The sequence below is a fragment of the Humulus lupulus genome, chromosome 4 (assembly GCF_963169125.1).
Source record: "Humulus lupulus chromosome 4, drHumLupu1.1, whole genome shotgun sequence".
NCBI lineage: Eukaryota > Viridiplantae > Streptophyta > Magnoliopsida > Rosales > Cannabaceae > Humulus > Humulus lupulus.
In genome coordinates, this window is record NC_084796.1 from 186,268,043 (window position 1) to 186,284,967 (window position 16,925).

Here is a 16,925-nt window from a genome sequence, read left to right on the forward strand (position 1 = left end):
TCAATAATTTTTTTATTTTTTTTAATTTAATTTATTAATTATAAATTTCAGGATATTTTGATCATGTTAAAAAAAGTTAGACTAAAATCGGATAAGGGACTATTTTGTAAAATATATAATTTAAAGATCGATAATTTTTGTAAAATTAAAAATTTTGTATTTAGCCATGGTAAAGACATCAAACTTTATATATCATATGTTGATTTCGTTATTAAAAAAATATGGTCACTCTAAACAATAGAAAATACCGGACTAAGTTGTCAAAACATAAAAATCAATGGTTAAAATCGTTAACTTCATAGAAATTAAGGACCAAAAGTGAAATCACATGACATTGATTACTCATCTTGTCTTTATTTTAAAAAATTATTAATTAAAAAAAATTGAAATACAAAAAGGCAACTAACACGGGAAGATTCTGGACCGTTCTTTTCAATTTTCGCATACCGACTAAATTGACCAAATTGTCCCTCTCTAGGTTTCAACGCCACCACCGTCTTAACACTCCCTATATAAACATCCTCATTCTTACATCTTCTTCACAAATATTCATAGCCTTCTCTCAATTCTCTCCTTTCCTCTCCGATAAATACACAAAAAATTCCTCTTATCTTCGTTATTTTCGATTCTCGAATATGCAGATCTTCGTCAAAACCCTAACCGGTAAGACCATCACTCTCGAGGTCGAGAGCTCCGACACCATCGACAATGTTAAGGCCAAGATTCAAGACAAGGAGGGGATCCCTCCGGACCAGCAGAGGCTTATCTTCGCTGGAAAGCAGCTCGAAGATGGCAGAACCCTAGCCGATTACAATATCCAGAAGGAGTCGACTCTTCATCTGGTGCTCAGGCTCCGTGGTGGTATGCAGATCTTCGTCAAGACCTTGACCGGAAAGACCATCACTCTTGAGGTCGAGTCCTCCGATACCATTGACAACGTCAAGGCTAAGATACAGGACAAGGAAGGCATTCCTCCGGATCAGCAGAGGTTGATCTTTGCCGGAAAGCAGCTCGAGGATGGCCGAACCCTCGCCGATTACAACATCCAGAAGGAGTCCACCCTTCACTTGGTGCTCAGGCTCCGTGGTGGTATGCAGATCTTCGTTAAGACTTTGACCGGAAAGACGATCACGCTCGAGGTCGAATCATCCGACACCATCGACAACGTCAAAGCCAAGATCCAGGACAAGGAAGGAATTCCCCCAGACCAGCAGAGGTTGATCTTTGCCGGAAAGCAGCTTGAAGATGGCCGAACCCTCGCCGACTACAACATTCAGAAGGAGTCCACCCTTCATCTGGTGCTAAGGCTCCGTGGTGGTATGCAGATCTTCGTCAAGACCTTGACCGGAAAGACCATCACTCTTGAGGTCGAGTCCTCCGACACCATCGACAACGTCAAGGCTAAGATCCAGGACAAGGAAGGGATCCCCCCAGACCAGCAGAGGCTGATATTCGCCGGAAAGCAGCTTGAGGACGGACGTACCCTCGCTGATTACAACATCCAGAAGGAGTCCACACTCCACTTGGTGCTTCGTCTCCGTGGCGGTATGCAGATATTTGTGAAAACCCTCACCGGGAAGACCATCACCCTTGAGGTCGAGAGCTCCGACACGATCGACAACGTCAAGGCCAAAATCCAGGACAAGGAGGGAATTCCCCCAGACCAGCAGCGTCTCATCTTCGCTGGAAAACAGCTCGAGGACGGCCGTACCCTTGCCGACTACAACATCCAGAAGGAGTCGACTCTCCACTTGGTGCTTCGTCTCCGTGGAGGTATGCAGATCTTTGTCAAGACCCTCACAGGGAAGACCATCACCCTCGAGGTGGAAAGCTCAGACACAATCGACAACGTTAAGGCTAAGATTCAGGACAAGGAGGGAATTCCCCCAGACCAGCAACGTCTGATCTTCGCCGGAAAGCAGTTGGAGGATGGCCGTACCCTTGCTGACTACAACATTCAGAAGGAGTCGACCCTGCACTTGGTGCTCCGTTTGAGGGGTGGGATGCAAATCTTCGTGAAGACCCTTACGGGCAAAACCATCACTTTGGAGGTGGAGAGCTCTGACACAATTGATAATGTAAAGGCTAAAATCCAGGACAAGGAAGGCATCCCACCAGACCAGCAGCGTCTCATCTTTGCAGGGAAGCAATTGGAGGACGGTCGCACTCTTGCTGATTACAACATTCAGAAGGAGTCTACCCTTCACCTTGTTCTCCGTCTCCGTGGTGGGGATTTCTGAAGAAGTTGTGGTTCGGTCTCAGCTTTTGGGGTTGGCGTGTTTTGATGGGCTTATTAGTTGTTAAGCCTTTTGCAGAAAATAAGCCGTCTTTATGTTTTTAGTTGTGGTTCTTTTCAATTTTAAAGGTTGTACTCAATTTTAAAGGTTGTACTTGTTAATTTGGTCCAATGAGGCCAATGATAAACTCCCGTCATTTCCATAATAAATTTAGTATTTTGTTCACAACATTGTTGGGCCTTCTCAATTTTTATATTTCGCGTTGGTTTTGATGATTTCTATTTGATATTGCTATATTTTGTTGATAATTCTTTGAATCAGGAAAGCAACCCCCTCTCTCTTTCTCTCAGCTCTACTCGTAGCATGAGTTGTTTGCTATTGATCTAGGTACTATTTGTACTTTGTCTTGAGAGTTTAACTCTTGAAAATTAACTTCTGTTTAGGAATTGACTTGAACAAGAGTGGTTATAGTGGTTAATTGAGAACATTTATTGATTATTCTTGAGCTTATCTTATCACATGTTTATTTATTTCTTTATTGTATAACCCTTTGAGGCTTTTAGGTTTTTCGTATTATTATTATGAGAAATGCTCTTTCCTAGGTGGTGCAAGTCAATATCGGGACCCGTTAGTAAATGCCATTTCCTCGTGTGTCTTATAGCAATGCTCAACAGATCTATGATCACACCTTGCATATTCATTCTATGTTATCAGATTACTATTTGTGTGTGTATATATATATATATTCACACCTACCAAGCTGGTCGTAGCATGAATTGCTTGCTCTTGATCAAGGTATTTGTCATGTGTTTCTTTGTCTAAAGATTTTTAACTTTAAATTAACCATGTTTATTTCGAGTGACTGGGTTGTTTATTGGAAACTGAGTTTGTTTATTACAATGATTTATTTTCTTGCATAACCCTTTCATATCTAATCAATTTTAGTGAGCAATGCGAATTAATATTATGATAGATTTTGACCTTATAATCACCTTGCATTTAGAAAGAAGTTGGGCAGAAAATTTACATTATTGACTTAGGGAAGAACACGATCTATGATCAGTGATCACACCTTTGTTAGAACTACAATACATATGTAACACAACATTGTTAGTGCTTGATCATTCTATGTTATTAGACTATTTTTTGCATATCTATTATTATATGTTATATGTATAGGTATGTATATATCTATCATATCCTCTCTGATTTATCGAAGGAAAAATCTGTTGGGCCAACGTCAATTTCATGCTGAATCCGAAAAGAACCAGGGGAAACACTGCAACCTTCCTCTTGCCCCAAGCTTCCGCGGTGATGGTGGATTTCCTTCTTCTTCTCCTCGATGCTGTTGAAGTTTGACATTCTTGGCGAGGTATGGCTGCTGTCGAGTTCACTTCTGTATTTGTGAAGCAGATGGATAGGGGACATGGATCTGGAAAAAGGGCCAGATTGCTGCTGGTGCTTGCTCTTTTTGACATGCTTTCTAGCAGTGTGGTGCCATTTTTTCAAAGCATTTGCTACTCTATCGTTGAAGATGGCAGGTTTCATGGTGGATCCCATCTGTTTTTTCCGAGGCACGAAACAACATAGCATTGTCGTAAATGCCTTGTGGTTTTCTTGATTGTTAAAGTAATTGAGAAGAACAAGAACTCTCTTACCTGTGTCACCAACGCATATAGAGGAAGAGTCACATAGCTACAAAGTATCTGAATAAGGATTCTGCTCACATATGATTTACAGATGTTAGTATTGGTTTTTCATGTGTGTTTCCCGTTAAGACTAATCGTTGATAATTATTTACAAAGTAGTCTTTCCGATACAAAAATCTGGTTTGGTTTTGGCGCATTTCATGTATGTGGATTGTATGGTCTTTGGAATATGCGGCAATTAATCCTTGTGGAAAGGTTTGATCCTTTGGTTTCAGGAGTTAGGAGGAATAAGCTTCTCATATTGTTCAGTGGACTTTGAATTTGAGTGTCGAATGTGTCACAAAATTATTTTACAAAGAATTATCATATAAAGTTTATTTTGAAGAAGTAACATTTAAAATCTCTAGGAAAAGAACATACCCCATTGTTATTCTGATGATAATGTCATATAATTTGTCATGAAAGCAAGATTTTAACCCAAATTCATACTGCAAAATGAGCCAGAAGATATAGTTATGATATCTATTAGAAAACAAGTAAATAAGACAAGTCGATGGTTTCTTCTTACCACAGTCCATGCTAAGAAAGCAAGCTGAAAAGCGTTCTGTGACAAATAGAAGAGAGGTGAATAACATACTATTAACAATGGAGAACAAATACTTTGAGCAGTTAAGGTTATAAGAAAAAGAACCTGAAAGAGGACGAAGTGAATGAGGTGGAGGACAAGGCGGGGGCGGTTAAACCAGAAGAGATCGTCGCCCGGCTGAACCAGTGGTGTCCCCTTAACCACCTCTCCTCTCTCTTGGATCCTCAGACCCATCTTTGCTATGTTAACTTGAAGCTTTGTCCCTACCAACAAGATGATCTGAAACCACCATATTCTAAAGTCAGAATCCATATTTTCTGATTTCAAAACAGCTAAACAATAGTTGGTAATGGTGCTTACAAACAGTGGGACAAATGGCAGCCATAGATACGATTTCCAGCCTGTATGAATAGAGGTAAAGAAACTTGATTTAAGTTGGGGTAAGTATAGGATGAAAATTCAGTGAAGAAAGGGTAAATGCAAGTAAGAGAGCCATGTTACCATTGGTGTGTGATAGTAAGAATAGTATGGCGAAGAACCAAATTGCATGGCTGTAAACATTAGAAAGAATTGTGATTGTTGTACGGAAAAATATGACTCAAAGTTTATGGCACTAAAAGATAGAGAAATATGTGAAAATAAACAATTTTTTTTTTTATATATAACTTGGCAAAATTAATAAATTTTTACAAAATGTACACCTCACAGAATGTCGAGTGTGTAGCCATTTTGTAAAAAATTATCAATGTGCAAAGTGAAAGAAAAAACTAATTTGTCGAAAATCCACTAGAAAAATATACATACCTGATCCCAACTACAACTTTGAAGTCCTTTTCAAGTGATCTTTTAATGTAATTTTGGAAATTAAAATTGGTATGACTCTGAGGTGCCAAATGAGCCTGTTAAAAGCCAGATTAATTGAGCTCTCTCCTATGAACAATAATGGTTTTAACATAACAAGGGCATTAATGTATGGTGTTAAGAGGAAGAAGAAGAAGACATACAATAATGAATCCATGTCGTAGTGTTAGGTAATCAACCTTTGGTACTGATCCAAAGAACTGTCTGAAGAAGCAAACCTGCATTTTAATGAGTGACCAAAATGTCCTTGCTTATAAGTATATCAAGAAAAATAATGTCATCATCTATCATTTTTTCAATACAAGGCTTATTTGTTGCAAAGTTATGAACACTCACAATCCATAAGAGAAAGGGATAGTGACTCCAAGAGTTCAAGTGTCTTCTTCCAAAAGAGGTCTCTCTAGCAAATCTAAATCTCTGAGGGTCTGCAACACAAAATATTGCATTAATAAGGTACCTATGTGTAAATAGTATAGTTACTTTAAGGGTTTGCTTCTATTAAAACTCAAAAGATAACATGTTCAAATAACAATGTTGGTTAATGTGAAAATGTAAACCGGGCGCGGTGTAATCGGGGATGGCTCCCCATCCCCGCACCATTTCGGAGTCGGAATCCCATTGGGTACTGGCTTAATAAACATATATATATTTTTAAATTTGATCAAATAAATTAAAATAATTAATAATTTTTAATATAAAACTATTAGGGAATATATATTTTATATAAATTATTATATTATATATTTTTAATAATATTTAGATTTAAAAAAAATTAGAATAAAATAACGATATAAATGGGACGGGTTCGGAACAAAAGTCATATTCTTTGCCCCCGCTCCATTAAGAGTAGGTCCCCACGAAGACCTTACCCAGCATGTTAAATTGACATTCATAGGTGAAACCTACCATTGGAAAATTCGTAGTCACTTGTCCTAGTTTCCATTTCCCATGCTTTCCACTTTCTCATCTAAAAATAATGATTAAAAAAATGTATAATAATAATCACTACTTAAACTAATGGTAATTAGCATAGAAGAGAATCATGAGATTTTGATACCTTTGTTCTGCCCAAAGCTAGGGTGATTACGCAGTATAGCACATGGAATACGGCAATAGCGAAAATGAGAATATGAAGTTGGTGAATCCCGTAGGCCGACACAAATGGTACTTTATCCTATAAAAAAAAAAAAATCTTAAAACTATTTTTTTAAAAGAAAAAAAGAAAATTTATAAATTATATCCATTCATAAAGATAGTATTCTATGATCATGATCATTCATCTCAATAGTACATTTTAAATGAATAATTGAGATCGTATCTATCGAAAATCATATCTTACCATTAGCCAGATTTTTTTAATAGCTATAGCAGTTGAAATCTCATACCTTGGCAGCACATTTATCATATGAAGTTGAGGCTAAGACACGTCTGACTGTGGTCTCATCATGATCTGAATGAACTGAAAGAAGTCTTCTTCTTCTTCCATGGTCATTATCATCAACATTTTTCACTTTTTTTTTATTGCATGGATGCCATGTAGCACCAATGGCCTCGGTTAAGCAGATAGCTGAAATGTGATCTTGTAATACTGTTAACATCAATGATATGAACCCCAGTAGCATAAGCTCTGCCATTAAAAAAAAAAGATAATTATGAATCAAAAACAATTTTTTTTTTATAGAAAAACTAACTAATATAGTAAAAAGTCAATTAATCTTAATTAGTAACCATAATACCTTGTTTAATCTTCTCAAGTGCTTCATAAAGAGCTTTTTTGTTCCTTTTTGTCAACCACTGGATAGTGTACAAAAGCCTCGTTAATATCACATTTTGCTTATACAAAATTTGAGAGATTCTCCTCAGTAGTTACATAGCATTCGATTTTGGACATAGATAGGTAAGTCTGTGTCTAGGCCCCAACTAAATAGCCTATTTTGTTTTTGTTTTGAAAACTACTATTTTTTTTTAATATAAAAAGTTCCAAAATTTTAAAAATTATCATTCTATATATAATAATTAAAAAAGAAACCAAGATCAACCTTAACAATTGCTATAATTTATTGGTCACTGAATATTATAATTTCAAACAAAATCCTAATAATAATCAGAGTCGTCCTAGGCTAAGGCAAAGGCAAGTTAGGCTCACCTCTAATTCTCAAGTTAAAATGACCTTTTTTTTGAAAAAAAATGTACCATATTTTTTCTATACATAAAGACATTTAAATTTAAAAAAAAAATACAAATTTATATATAATATTTATAAAAAAAAAACTTGTTTTGCATTGCATCTATCACTTCAGGCCCTGATAATAATAATAATAAAATTGGGATGTAGTCTTAATGTAATAATTTTACCTTTCCAAGCAAATGAATGGCATGTTCAATGAGAATAGAGACCAAAACCAGAACAAAGCAAACAACAGCCACTGCCCAAGTTGGTGTTACCTCCAAAGATCTTCCTTTTGATTCCACTGCCATCGATCTTAATTAATTCCCTCACTCAATAAATATGCTTATATCACCTCACTTAAGTTATATATATATAGAGAGAGAGAGAGACCAATCTGACAAGATCAAAGTCTTGCGAATGATGTCAGAATAATGAACATAGCGATCATAATACTTGCCTGGAAAGTGGGTGCGAGAATATAAGATTGATGAAGAACAACTTTGGTTAGAGGACTTTGACTTTGTAATATTTTTTCTGATCTCCCCTTCTCTATGGCCTAACTTATAAAAGTTTGAAGTAATTTGAAAAGTTCAATTTTAATAAAAAGGTACAACATTATAACTGGCTAATCATATATCACCCTCCTAAGTCCTTTTAGGTATACACCAAACTTGCAAAGTATCTTCTTAATCTAATTAGTCATCATTACATGACCATCATGTTTGACCTTAAGCATATCACAAGATATAGTTTATAATTATAATTATTTGTAAAATGATGTTTTAGACGACGTTAAAAAAAGGTCTATATTCACCAATGATCAACATCATGACTTTTACTCTTAAACCCAAAAACCAAGTTAGATACAACTAAACAAATACTTGTTTTGCATACCCTACATGTGAATTTTGAGTATATTACAATTAGGCATTAACTAATTATATTTTTATATATGTATCTCTTCATTAATGTTTAAGGTGCCAGTTTCAAACCGTGTTCTTCTAGCTAAGTTCCAACCGTCATGAAAGTCACCAATGCATGCACTTAAGTAGTGTAGTAAATTTTCTTCCACAGAGAGAAAGACTTGTTTAGGGAAGAAGACCGTAAGAAATGGGGGAAATAAGTATTAGTAAACTAAAACTCTTATTGTATATGGAGTAAAAGTTATGAAATATAGTAATGAGTATCTGAATTTATATACAAATTAAGTCAACAACTCACTTAACTAACTAACCAGATCAATGGACTAATTGAGTTGTTAACTAACCAACATTGCGGTTTATGTTAAGATGAAATATACAAATTGGATAAACTTATCTTGGAGACTAAGTCTTGAAATGCAGCTGGAAAGAGTGGCTTTGTGAATATGTCTGTAATGTTGTTGTTGGAAGAAACATGAATGAGCTGGAGTTGTCCATTGGATACTTGTTTTCGAACTATATGACAGTCAATGTCAACATGTTAATTGCACTTATGGAAAAGATGATTTTCTGAGATGTGTATGACAGTGTTGTTGTTGCAATAAAGGATAGATGACTTGGATAATGTGATGCCAAAGTCCTTGAGAAGAGCTCAGATCCATAAGAATTCACAAGTAGTTGTGGCCATAGCTCTATATTTAGCTTCGACAGATAATCTAGAGACAGTTTGTTATTTTTTTTATTTCCAAGAGATCAATGAGCGACCTAAAAAAATAAAAAAAACTTGATATGGAACACCTTGTGTCAGGGCATGTGCCCCATTCAGCATAAAAAAACATTTTAAGTTGTAAGTTTGTAGAAGGCATTAGATGAGTATGAGAATGGAAGAATAAACCTTATGCAGGAGTGCCTTTGAGATAGTTAAGTAATCGTTGGGCAGCCTTCATGTGTGGTTGTTTAGGAGCAACAAGAAATTGACTTAATCTATTCGGTGCAAATGAAATATTAGGTCTTGTTATAGTAAGATATAGTAGTTTTCCAATTAAGCTTCTATAAGAAGTGGGATTCGAAAGTAGTTCTCCATCAATCAAGCTCAATTTGAGATTAGGTTCCATTGGTGTAGAAGTCGCTTTGGCACCTAGATTTTTTGTATCATTTAGTATTTGAAGGATAAATGGTCTTTGAGATACGGAAATACCAGATTTTGAGCAACCTATTTCTAGTCCAAGGAAGAATCGTAGAAAACCAAGATCTTTGAGCTTGAACTTGGAGTATAATAGTTGTTTAAATGTAGTGACAACATGATCATTGTTACTAGCTATGACAAGATTGTTGAGATTAGTTAAATATAATGGTTAAAATGTTTACACACTGAGGTGCAAAACACTTAGCGGTTTTCACTTAAAGAGAAGTGAAAACATGAGATTGTGTAAAAGACATCTAAAAGTGACTTTTGTGGATCTAAAGTGATACAATGAGGTATCCAAACATTTCCAAAATGTTCGGTAGTATTTGGAGCAATTTTAGGACCATTAAAAGGGTCCAAGTTAGAGAGGGTGGCGATGCATCATCCTCTAAGTGACGTAGCATCACCAAAATGCGAAGGGCTTCAAAAGCCCTAGCAGGCGATGCATCGCCTACTAATAGGCGACGTATCGCCTGAGCGATCTTTTTAGAGCTGTACAGTTTACATAAAATGCTCCAAATGATGTGTTTTAAATGCTCTAATCCTATTGGTTAGAATAATGATGATACCTACACTATATATATATGGGTTATTAAAGTTGAAAAGCCTTGATCACACTTTCCAACTCTCTCTCTAACCTCATTCTCTCTCTAGCTTTCTAAGACCAAAGTTTTCTCCAAGAAACTCATCAAGCTTTGCTTGAATTGCATGAGTTTTAAGGCTTGTTCAATCCCAAATCTCATTCTACTTAGTTGAAGCTTTAAGCGATTGGAAATGCTTGGAACAGAGATTTTGGACAACAATATTATTATTATGTATAAGCCTTAGAAGTTCCCCAAGTTTGAAGATTCAAGTTGCTCAATACAAAGGTTGTATCTCTCTAACCCTATTCTTGTATTTTATAATTCTATTATGTTTTTCATTGTTAGTATTGATGATTAAATGTATCTAATTTCATCTTATCATCATTTAATCATTTAGTTCTTTCTATTTAAGATTAACATTAATATCATGAACATGTTTATTTGATTATCGAGAATTGCATTCATACTTTGAATTTGAATCTTGACCAACATCTAGGGTTTGGAATGTTGCATTATTATCATTATTCGAGTAAGGCCATATATATAAGAAGTGGGATTCGAAAGTAGTCCTCCATCAATCAAGCTCAATTTGAGATTAGGTTCCATTGGTGTAGAATCCACTTTAGCACTTGGATTTCCTATATCATTTAGTATTTGAAGGATAAATGGTCTTTGAGATACGGAAACACTAGATTTTGAGCAACCTTTTTCTAGTCCAAGGAAGAACAGTAGAGAACCAAGGTCTTTGAGCTTGAACTTGGAGTCTAATGGTTGTTTAAATGTAGTGACAACATGATCATTGTTACTAGCTATGACAAGATCATCTACATAGACTAAAACAACAAGGAAAACATTAGAGTTAGACTTGATAAAAAGTGAGTGATTTGAAGGTGATTGGCGAAAACCATCTTGTACCAGTTTTGCAAACTTTTGATTTTAGACCATTAGGCAATGTTATGGAAGTTGCAATAGGTGCAGAATACAGAAAAATGAAACAATTGACGTCAAAACAAACATGGTGTGTTGCACCACTATCAACTATCCATGTAAAATGAGAAGGTGATACATTGTTACCAGATATATTATAGGCTAATGGTGGTGGTGGAGATGATGTTGGAGCAGAGGTAGAACTATTCTGCTGAGGTTGTTGACTGAGAAAACAAATCAAGTTTTGAATGTTGAAGTTGCTATTAGCCGAGGGAGTGAAGTTTGCGGCAACAACTTGATGAGTTGAAGGCTTAGCAACTTGAGAGGTGTTGTTTCGTTTATCCCTATATCCAGGAGGAAATCCATGTAAAAATAACACTTCTTCTTTAAGTGCCCCGACTTTTGACAGTGAGAACACATGGATCTCATCTTCTTGGACCGATATGTTAATGGATGAGAAGGATTGGTGTTGATTGCAGCAGCACCCATGTGAAGGGAATTGCTAGAAAGGCCACATTTTCTCTGGCTTTCCTCTTAAAAGGTCATTGAAAATGCTTTAGAAAGAGTAGACAAAGAATCAATGAGAAGAACTTGAGCTCGAACAACATGAAATGACTCATTAAGTCCAGTCAAGAATTGTAGAACTTGATCTTGATTAAGGAAATTCTTGTATCTCATCCCACATGGACTTGAGTTTAGTGAAGTATGTACTCACATAATCATCTTCTTGTTGAAGACAAATGATTGATTCACGAATTTCAAATATACAAGGTCCATTGCTTTGATCAAAGCGATTGTTGAGCTAAGTCCATATTTTGACATCTGTGTCGAGGAACAAGATGCTGCTTTTGATGTCCGGAGAGACGAAATGAGGAATCCAAGACATGAAAAGTTGATTGCATTGAATTCATGGATTTTATAAAGAATTTTTGGAGCTGGTTGAGGTAAAGACCCAGTGAGAAAACCAGTCTTGTTCTTGCAACCAATGGAGATCTTGAAATCTCGGCGTCGGTGCTGGAATTTCTTCTCTATTAATGGTGGAGAGGTAATGACCAAACCAGGATGATCTGCTGTGCCCACGAAGTAGGGACTACTAACATCCTCATGAGCAGGTCGATCATTGGGAGCGATTGGCGTGAATCAAGTTGTGTCAGAAGTGGAGGTGCTAGGAATAGTTGACGACATAGTTGTAGAAGTTGATTGTTGTGGCAGAGCTAGGATCGAATTGGCCGTGGAAGGTGTTTGTCGAGTTTGCGCCATTGTTGAAGCTTATGAGATTTAGGGCTTCGAGATGAGGAAGAAAGGGTTTTTCTCAAAGAAAGAGAAAGGGAAAAGGTGTTTTCTCTGATACCATATTAGTAAACTAAAACTCTTATTGTATATTGAGTAAAAGTTATGAAATACAAGTAATGAGTATCTAAATTTATATACAGAATAAGTGAACAACTCGCTTAACTAACTAACCAACAATACAACTTATATAACAAAACACTGTTATTGTAATAATAAAACCTTTTCTCAAGTCAAGAGTTTATTTTTGCCTAAAAGTAATACTAGAGACATAATTTTTTTTGTTGGATAATTCATACTCCTGAAAATGAACCAACCAATGGGATTATTCTATTTTCCACATGTCAAGAAATAATAATCCAAATTTTTTTATGTGATGGTATACATTGTATTTATAGGTGACTTCCTACAAAATTTTCAGAAAATTCTAGATTATTTAGAATGCCGAAATCAGAATTCAAACAACCCGTTGTTTGGTTTGTTATACGTGTATGTTACAAGTTGTTTGATTCCTATTTTTGACATAATAAATTATTCAAAATTTTCTAATCATTTGTGGGAGGTCTTCTATAACTATAATGTATACCTTCATATAAAAATATTTGGCTTATAATTACACCACATGCTGAAACAAAATGGCCCCATCGAGGAGTCTATTTTCAAGGGTTGCACCTAAGAATTTTCCAAATTTGATATATATATATGGGAATTTTGTAGTTGGAATTGTTTTTTTTTTTGCACTACTGGTGGTGCATTATCTAGTTTTAAACATGTGGATACGATATGACACAATTTTTTTTTATTATATGACAGTGTACATTGTAATTATAGCGAACCTCCCACGCATTTTTTTTAAAAGTGAACAATTTATTGTGCTGAAAATAGAACTTCTGACTTTTAGCACCATACACGGGCAAAATAGGTTGTTTGAACCCTGTTTAATATTGTTTCAGGTTTTCTCGGAGGCTAGTGCTAAGTCAACAATCCTTGACATACGATCGATACTTACCTGAACATCCAACTCCTCAAGAGGAGAAATAAGAGGGAAATGTCGGCCATCGACTACTCGAGACCTGAGAACACATCTTCGGTAACCTTCCAGCGAAGACTTGTTAAGGAGGTCCCCAAGGAAATAATTAAGAGGATGCTCGCGTGTTGACTCCTCGAGAGCCCGAGAAACTTCCCCAAGTGACACACCAGTGGATTTCCCCGAGGAGGGGCCCATAAAAGATACGCCCATTATTCTCGCGTACCCGCCTACTTCTGAAATTTCGACGCACCACTTTTTGACGCAGAGTGAGAACCGGGTGGTGGTACTACACCCAATGGTCCTCTCCTCCTTTTTCCTTGGCATAGGAGGGCCACTCATTTTCCCAAAAATGGATGTTCGTGAGGCCAACGCAACCTAGCCGACCTCACCAAATCAAGCACATATCCTCCCTCTCGTCGACATATGTTATGCATCCCATGCATGACTTCCACCTAATCAAAGGATTATTGCTAATCTCCTTACTTACTATTTCGTCCTGATCTCTCAGCGCTGCCTATAAATAGGGCATTGAGGAGTCATTTGTAAGGATTTGTGTAACGCCCCACGTCACTATGGCTGTTGTCTGGAATGACAACTGGCCCTACAAACCAACACGAGTTTTTCCAGCGTGCTTTGTCCTCACTCGCACACTTCTTGGGAAAACTTCTAAGGAGGTCATCCATCTTGAGATTACTCTAGGTCAAGCACGCTTAACTTTGGAGTTCTCAAGTGATGGGCTACTGAAAAGAAGATGCATCTTGTTGATATAGGTAGTACCCATCAATCCATTTAAGCCCTCTTCAACTGTGTAGTCCCATACCTACACAGTCTTAGAATCATCACACTTGACCTTCCCCAGGCGATGTGGGATTGCACAGCTTTACCCGGTCTTTCCCCTTACGGATCACGGAATTCTGACTGTCATAATCACCCCCCCTTACGGGCCCGACGTCCCCGTCAGCCACACTTCCGGCTGGGTCAAGGCTTTGATACCATTTCCCAGGAAGCGTGCGAGTGAGGACAAAGCACTCTGGAAAGACTCGTGTTGGTTTGTAGGGCCAGTCGTCATTCCAGGAAGCAACCATAGTGACGTGGGGCGTTACAATTTGAATCCCTTATTTTCAATCCCTATTGTTACCTTAGAGCAAGACCATCATTTGCTCAAGCTAGGTTTGTGATTCTGGCAAGCCTTCCTCAATACAAGTGACCCGTGGACTATGTCTCACTAACGACCAAACTATAGGAAACACATATACAAGTTCTTGCTTATTATCATGTGATTTCTAATTTAATCAAACATAAATAGAAATCCTAGAACATGCATATATTGAAATTAAATAATAAAACAAAGAAAAAAGTAAATTACTTACTTATCTGCAACAAAATTAATAAGACTCCACCCTTTCAGTTCTTTATCATTTTGTCATATTCTGATTGCTAGGAATTTCCAAGAACTGAAACACAAAGGCAACCACAATCTTCCTCGTCAATCTTTAATCAAGCCTAACTAGTGTGGGAAATTTTCTCAACACATGAGATAGAGATCTAGACGAGAGAGTGACTAGAAAATCTACCAAAAACTTATTGAAATCAAACAATAAAACAAAGAAAAAAGTAAATTGCTTACTTATCTGTAGCAGAATTAATAGGACTCTGCGTGTAATCTAGGGCTTTCTTTAACTGAACACCTGCCAAAAACTTGTCTCTTGAAAAACCCTAACTATAACATTGCTATATATTTACAGACACATCCATGAGCTTATTTTATTAATTAAATTAATTATAAAATAAAATGTAAATAAAGCCATGTTGTCTGTGTTTTTGTCAATACGACACGTGGCACACGTTGAGTGTTCATGGTTCTCGGGAAGTTGGTTAACTGAAAATTCTTGGGAGATATGCGTGCTCCAGCCTTAGAGAAGGGTTCCTTAGATCATATAAAGTATTCTTTAGTCTCTTGTTGAAGATTTATAGCGTGATGGTTCTCCGCCCCTGGAGAACGATGCCAGCTGTCAAGCACAACATCTTGGGACCACCAGCAACCTCCTGACGCTCCGCGTGTTGTGGTGTCCTTTCCATACACGAGACAAATAACATGTCCCAATGCACCGCCTCACATGGGAAGATGTCCAGCCACTCTCTGAAAATGTCAGCAGCGTGTCCCCCCCAAAAGGTGGTGGGGTAATACCTCATAAATGGGCCATGTATGTACGGGCCTTCCAGTTGAGTATCACAATAATTGGGACTAAAGTCTCATAATTACGAGGGATGTTAATTATTGAAGACCCATTTAATTATCCCCAGCCACTATAAATAGGGCGGGGATAACCCATTGTAAAGGGTTCGACTATTGTGTAATTTGAGCAGTATACACACTGCCTAAAACCTGTTGGGAATACTTATATAGGATCTTATTTATTTTCATGTAAATCATATATTAAACAGATTAATATAAGAAAACCTAGAGCATGTTTCTATAATCGAATTAAACATAGATAATGGTAAGAACACTTACATTATATGCAGCGGAATGAATAAGTCATTCCTCTAGTTTCTCTAACCCTTGTATCCTTTCGGTCACAGAGCGCTGCGGCCTTCGTTCCCAGAACGGCCTGGGTGGCTCTCTGTTTTGAGGGCGCGCCGCGACCTTAGGAGGCAAGTTGCGGCCTGCCTCCCCTTGAGGCTTGAGGGTTCCTCTAACTCGAGGGCAAGTCGCGACCCTTAGGGCCAAGACGCGACCCACCTAGGGGATTTTGCTTTAGGATGGTATCTAGGTTTGGTAAGGCTTGGGGGTTCAAACCTAGGCGCTCGGGACAATTTCTGCTACCCGGTTTAGTAGAAATCGAGGTTCCGAAGGCTAGCTTTTGTCTCCTAAGTATTTATTTGGATTAGAAATTGATGATTACCCATTGGCCAACGTGACTAGGTTTATTGCCAAGGCTCAGGACTGAGGATCGTACTCGGGACCATTTTGTATCCTCCGCTCGGAATTCAACGTAAGAAAACTGCACCCTTGTGTGGTAGTGGATGAGACTGAGATTCCCAATTATTGATTGTGTGTACTATGCGTTTGTAAGATTGATATGATATACAAGAATGACCGACCTAAGGGAGCTGGGGCTAGCGGTAAGCGTACTGAGCGCGGCCCAGCCTAAGCGAGCTGGGGCCAGCTAAATCAACAGGGGCTCGGCCTAAGTGTGCCAACCCTAATTGTTTGAGAACTTGAGATTATGTGTTTATCATTGATTAGTTGAATATTTGTACTCTGTTATATGTTTGAATGAGATAAGCTTGATTGAATATTCTTATTGTTACGTGTGTTTGTTGTTTCAGGTTTTCTTGCTGGGCCTTGGCTCACGGGTGCTACGTGATGCAGGTAAAGGCAAAGGGAAGCTGGACAAACCATGAGTTGGAGATCTCTGGGGGCAGGGTGTAGATAGTCAGGTGCTCAACCGCCACGGTCGAGGGAAAATACAAGGACAAGG

The 16,925-nt window shown here is 37.4% G+C and overlaps 2 protein-coding genes across 7 annotated transcripts; one reads left to right on the top strand and one right to left on the bottom strand.

The window, feature by feature from the left end:
* The first annotated feature begins 534 nt into the window (after positions 1–534).
* On the top strand, positions 535–2,465 carry LOC133831025 (polyubiquitin-like). Its single transcript, XM_062261188.1, has one exon. The coding sequence runs from the start codon at positions 636–638 to the stop codon at positions 2,238–2,240; it is 1,605 nt and encodes a 534-aa protein (XP_062117172.1). The 5' UTR covers positions 535–635; the 3' UTR covers positions 2,241–2,465.
* Positions 2,466–3,247: 782 nt separating this feature from the next.
* On the bottom strand, positions 3,248–11,618 carry LOC133831023 (MLO-like protein 12). 6 transcript variants are annotated; one of them, XM_062261184.1, is made up of 16 exons: positions 11,268–11,618; positions 7,689–7,804; positions 7,070–7,127; positions 6,719–6,960; positions 6,391–6,507; positions 6,240–6,300; positions 5,670–5,758; positions 5,477–5,551; positions 5,277–5,371; positions 4,974–5,023; positions 4,833–4,873; positions 4,578–4,751; positions 4,455–4,490; positions 4,307–4,374; positions 3,896–3,956; positions 3,248–3,797 (listed from the first exon to the last, which is right to left on the bottom strand). In XM_062261184.1, exons 4-16 carry the CDS (start codon positions 6,953–6,955, stop codon positions 3,432–3,434), a joined length of 1,470 nt encoding a protein of 489 aa, XP_062117168.1. In that variant the 5' UTR covers positions 6,956–6,960; positions 7,070–7,127; positions 7,689–7,804; positions 11,268–11,618; the 3' UTR covers positions 3,248–3,431. The 6 variants fall into 6 exon arrangements, with proteins under 6 accessions (XP_062117168.1, XP_062117167.1, XP_062117171.1 ...); XM_062261183.1 differs by having other exon boundaries at positions 7,689–8,939; positions 11,268–11,443; XM_062261187.1 differs by lacking the exon at positions 11,268–11,618 and adding an exon at positions 7,961–8,093.
* Positions 11,619–16,925: the final 5,307 nt, after the last annotated feature.

What these genes read in the sequence shown, in the direction of transcription:
- LOC133831025 (XM_062261188.1), top strand. Translation starts at nt 636, where the DNA reads ATGCAGATCTTCGTCAAAACCCTAACCGGTAAGACCATCACTCTCGAG.
- LOC133831023 (XM_062261183.1), bottom strand. Translation starts at nt 7,811, where the DNA reads ATGGCAGTGGAATCAAAAGGAAGATCTTTGGAGGTAACACCAACTTGG. An exon ending in TTCACTTCGTCCTCTTTCAG is followed by an intron (nt 4,491 to 4,577) that starts GTTCTTTTTCTT and finishes TATTTGTCACAG; the next exon opens with AACGCTTTTCAGCTTGCTTT. An exon ending in TATATGCGTTGGTGACACAG is followed by an intron (nt 3,798 to 3,895) that starts GTAAGAGAGTTC and finishes CGGAAAAAACAG; the next exon opens with ATGGGATCCACCATGAAACC.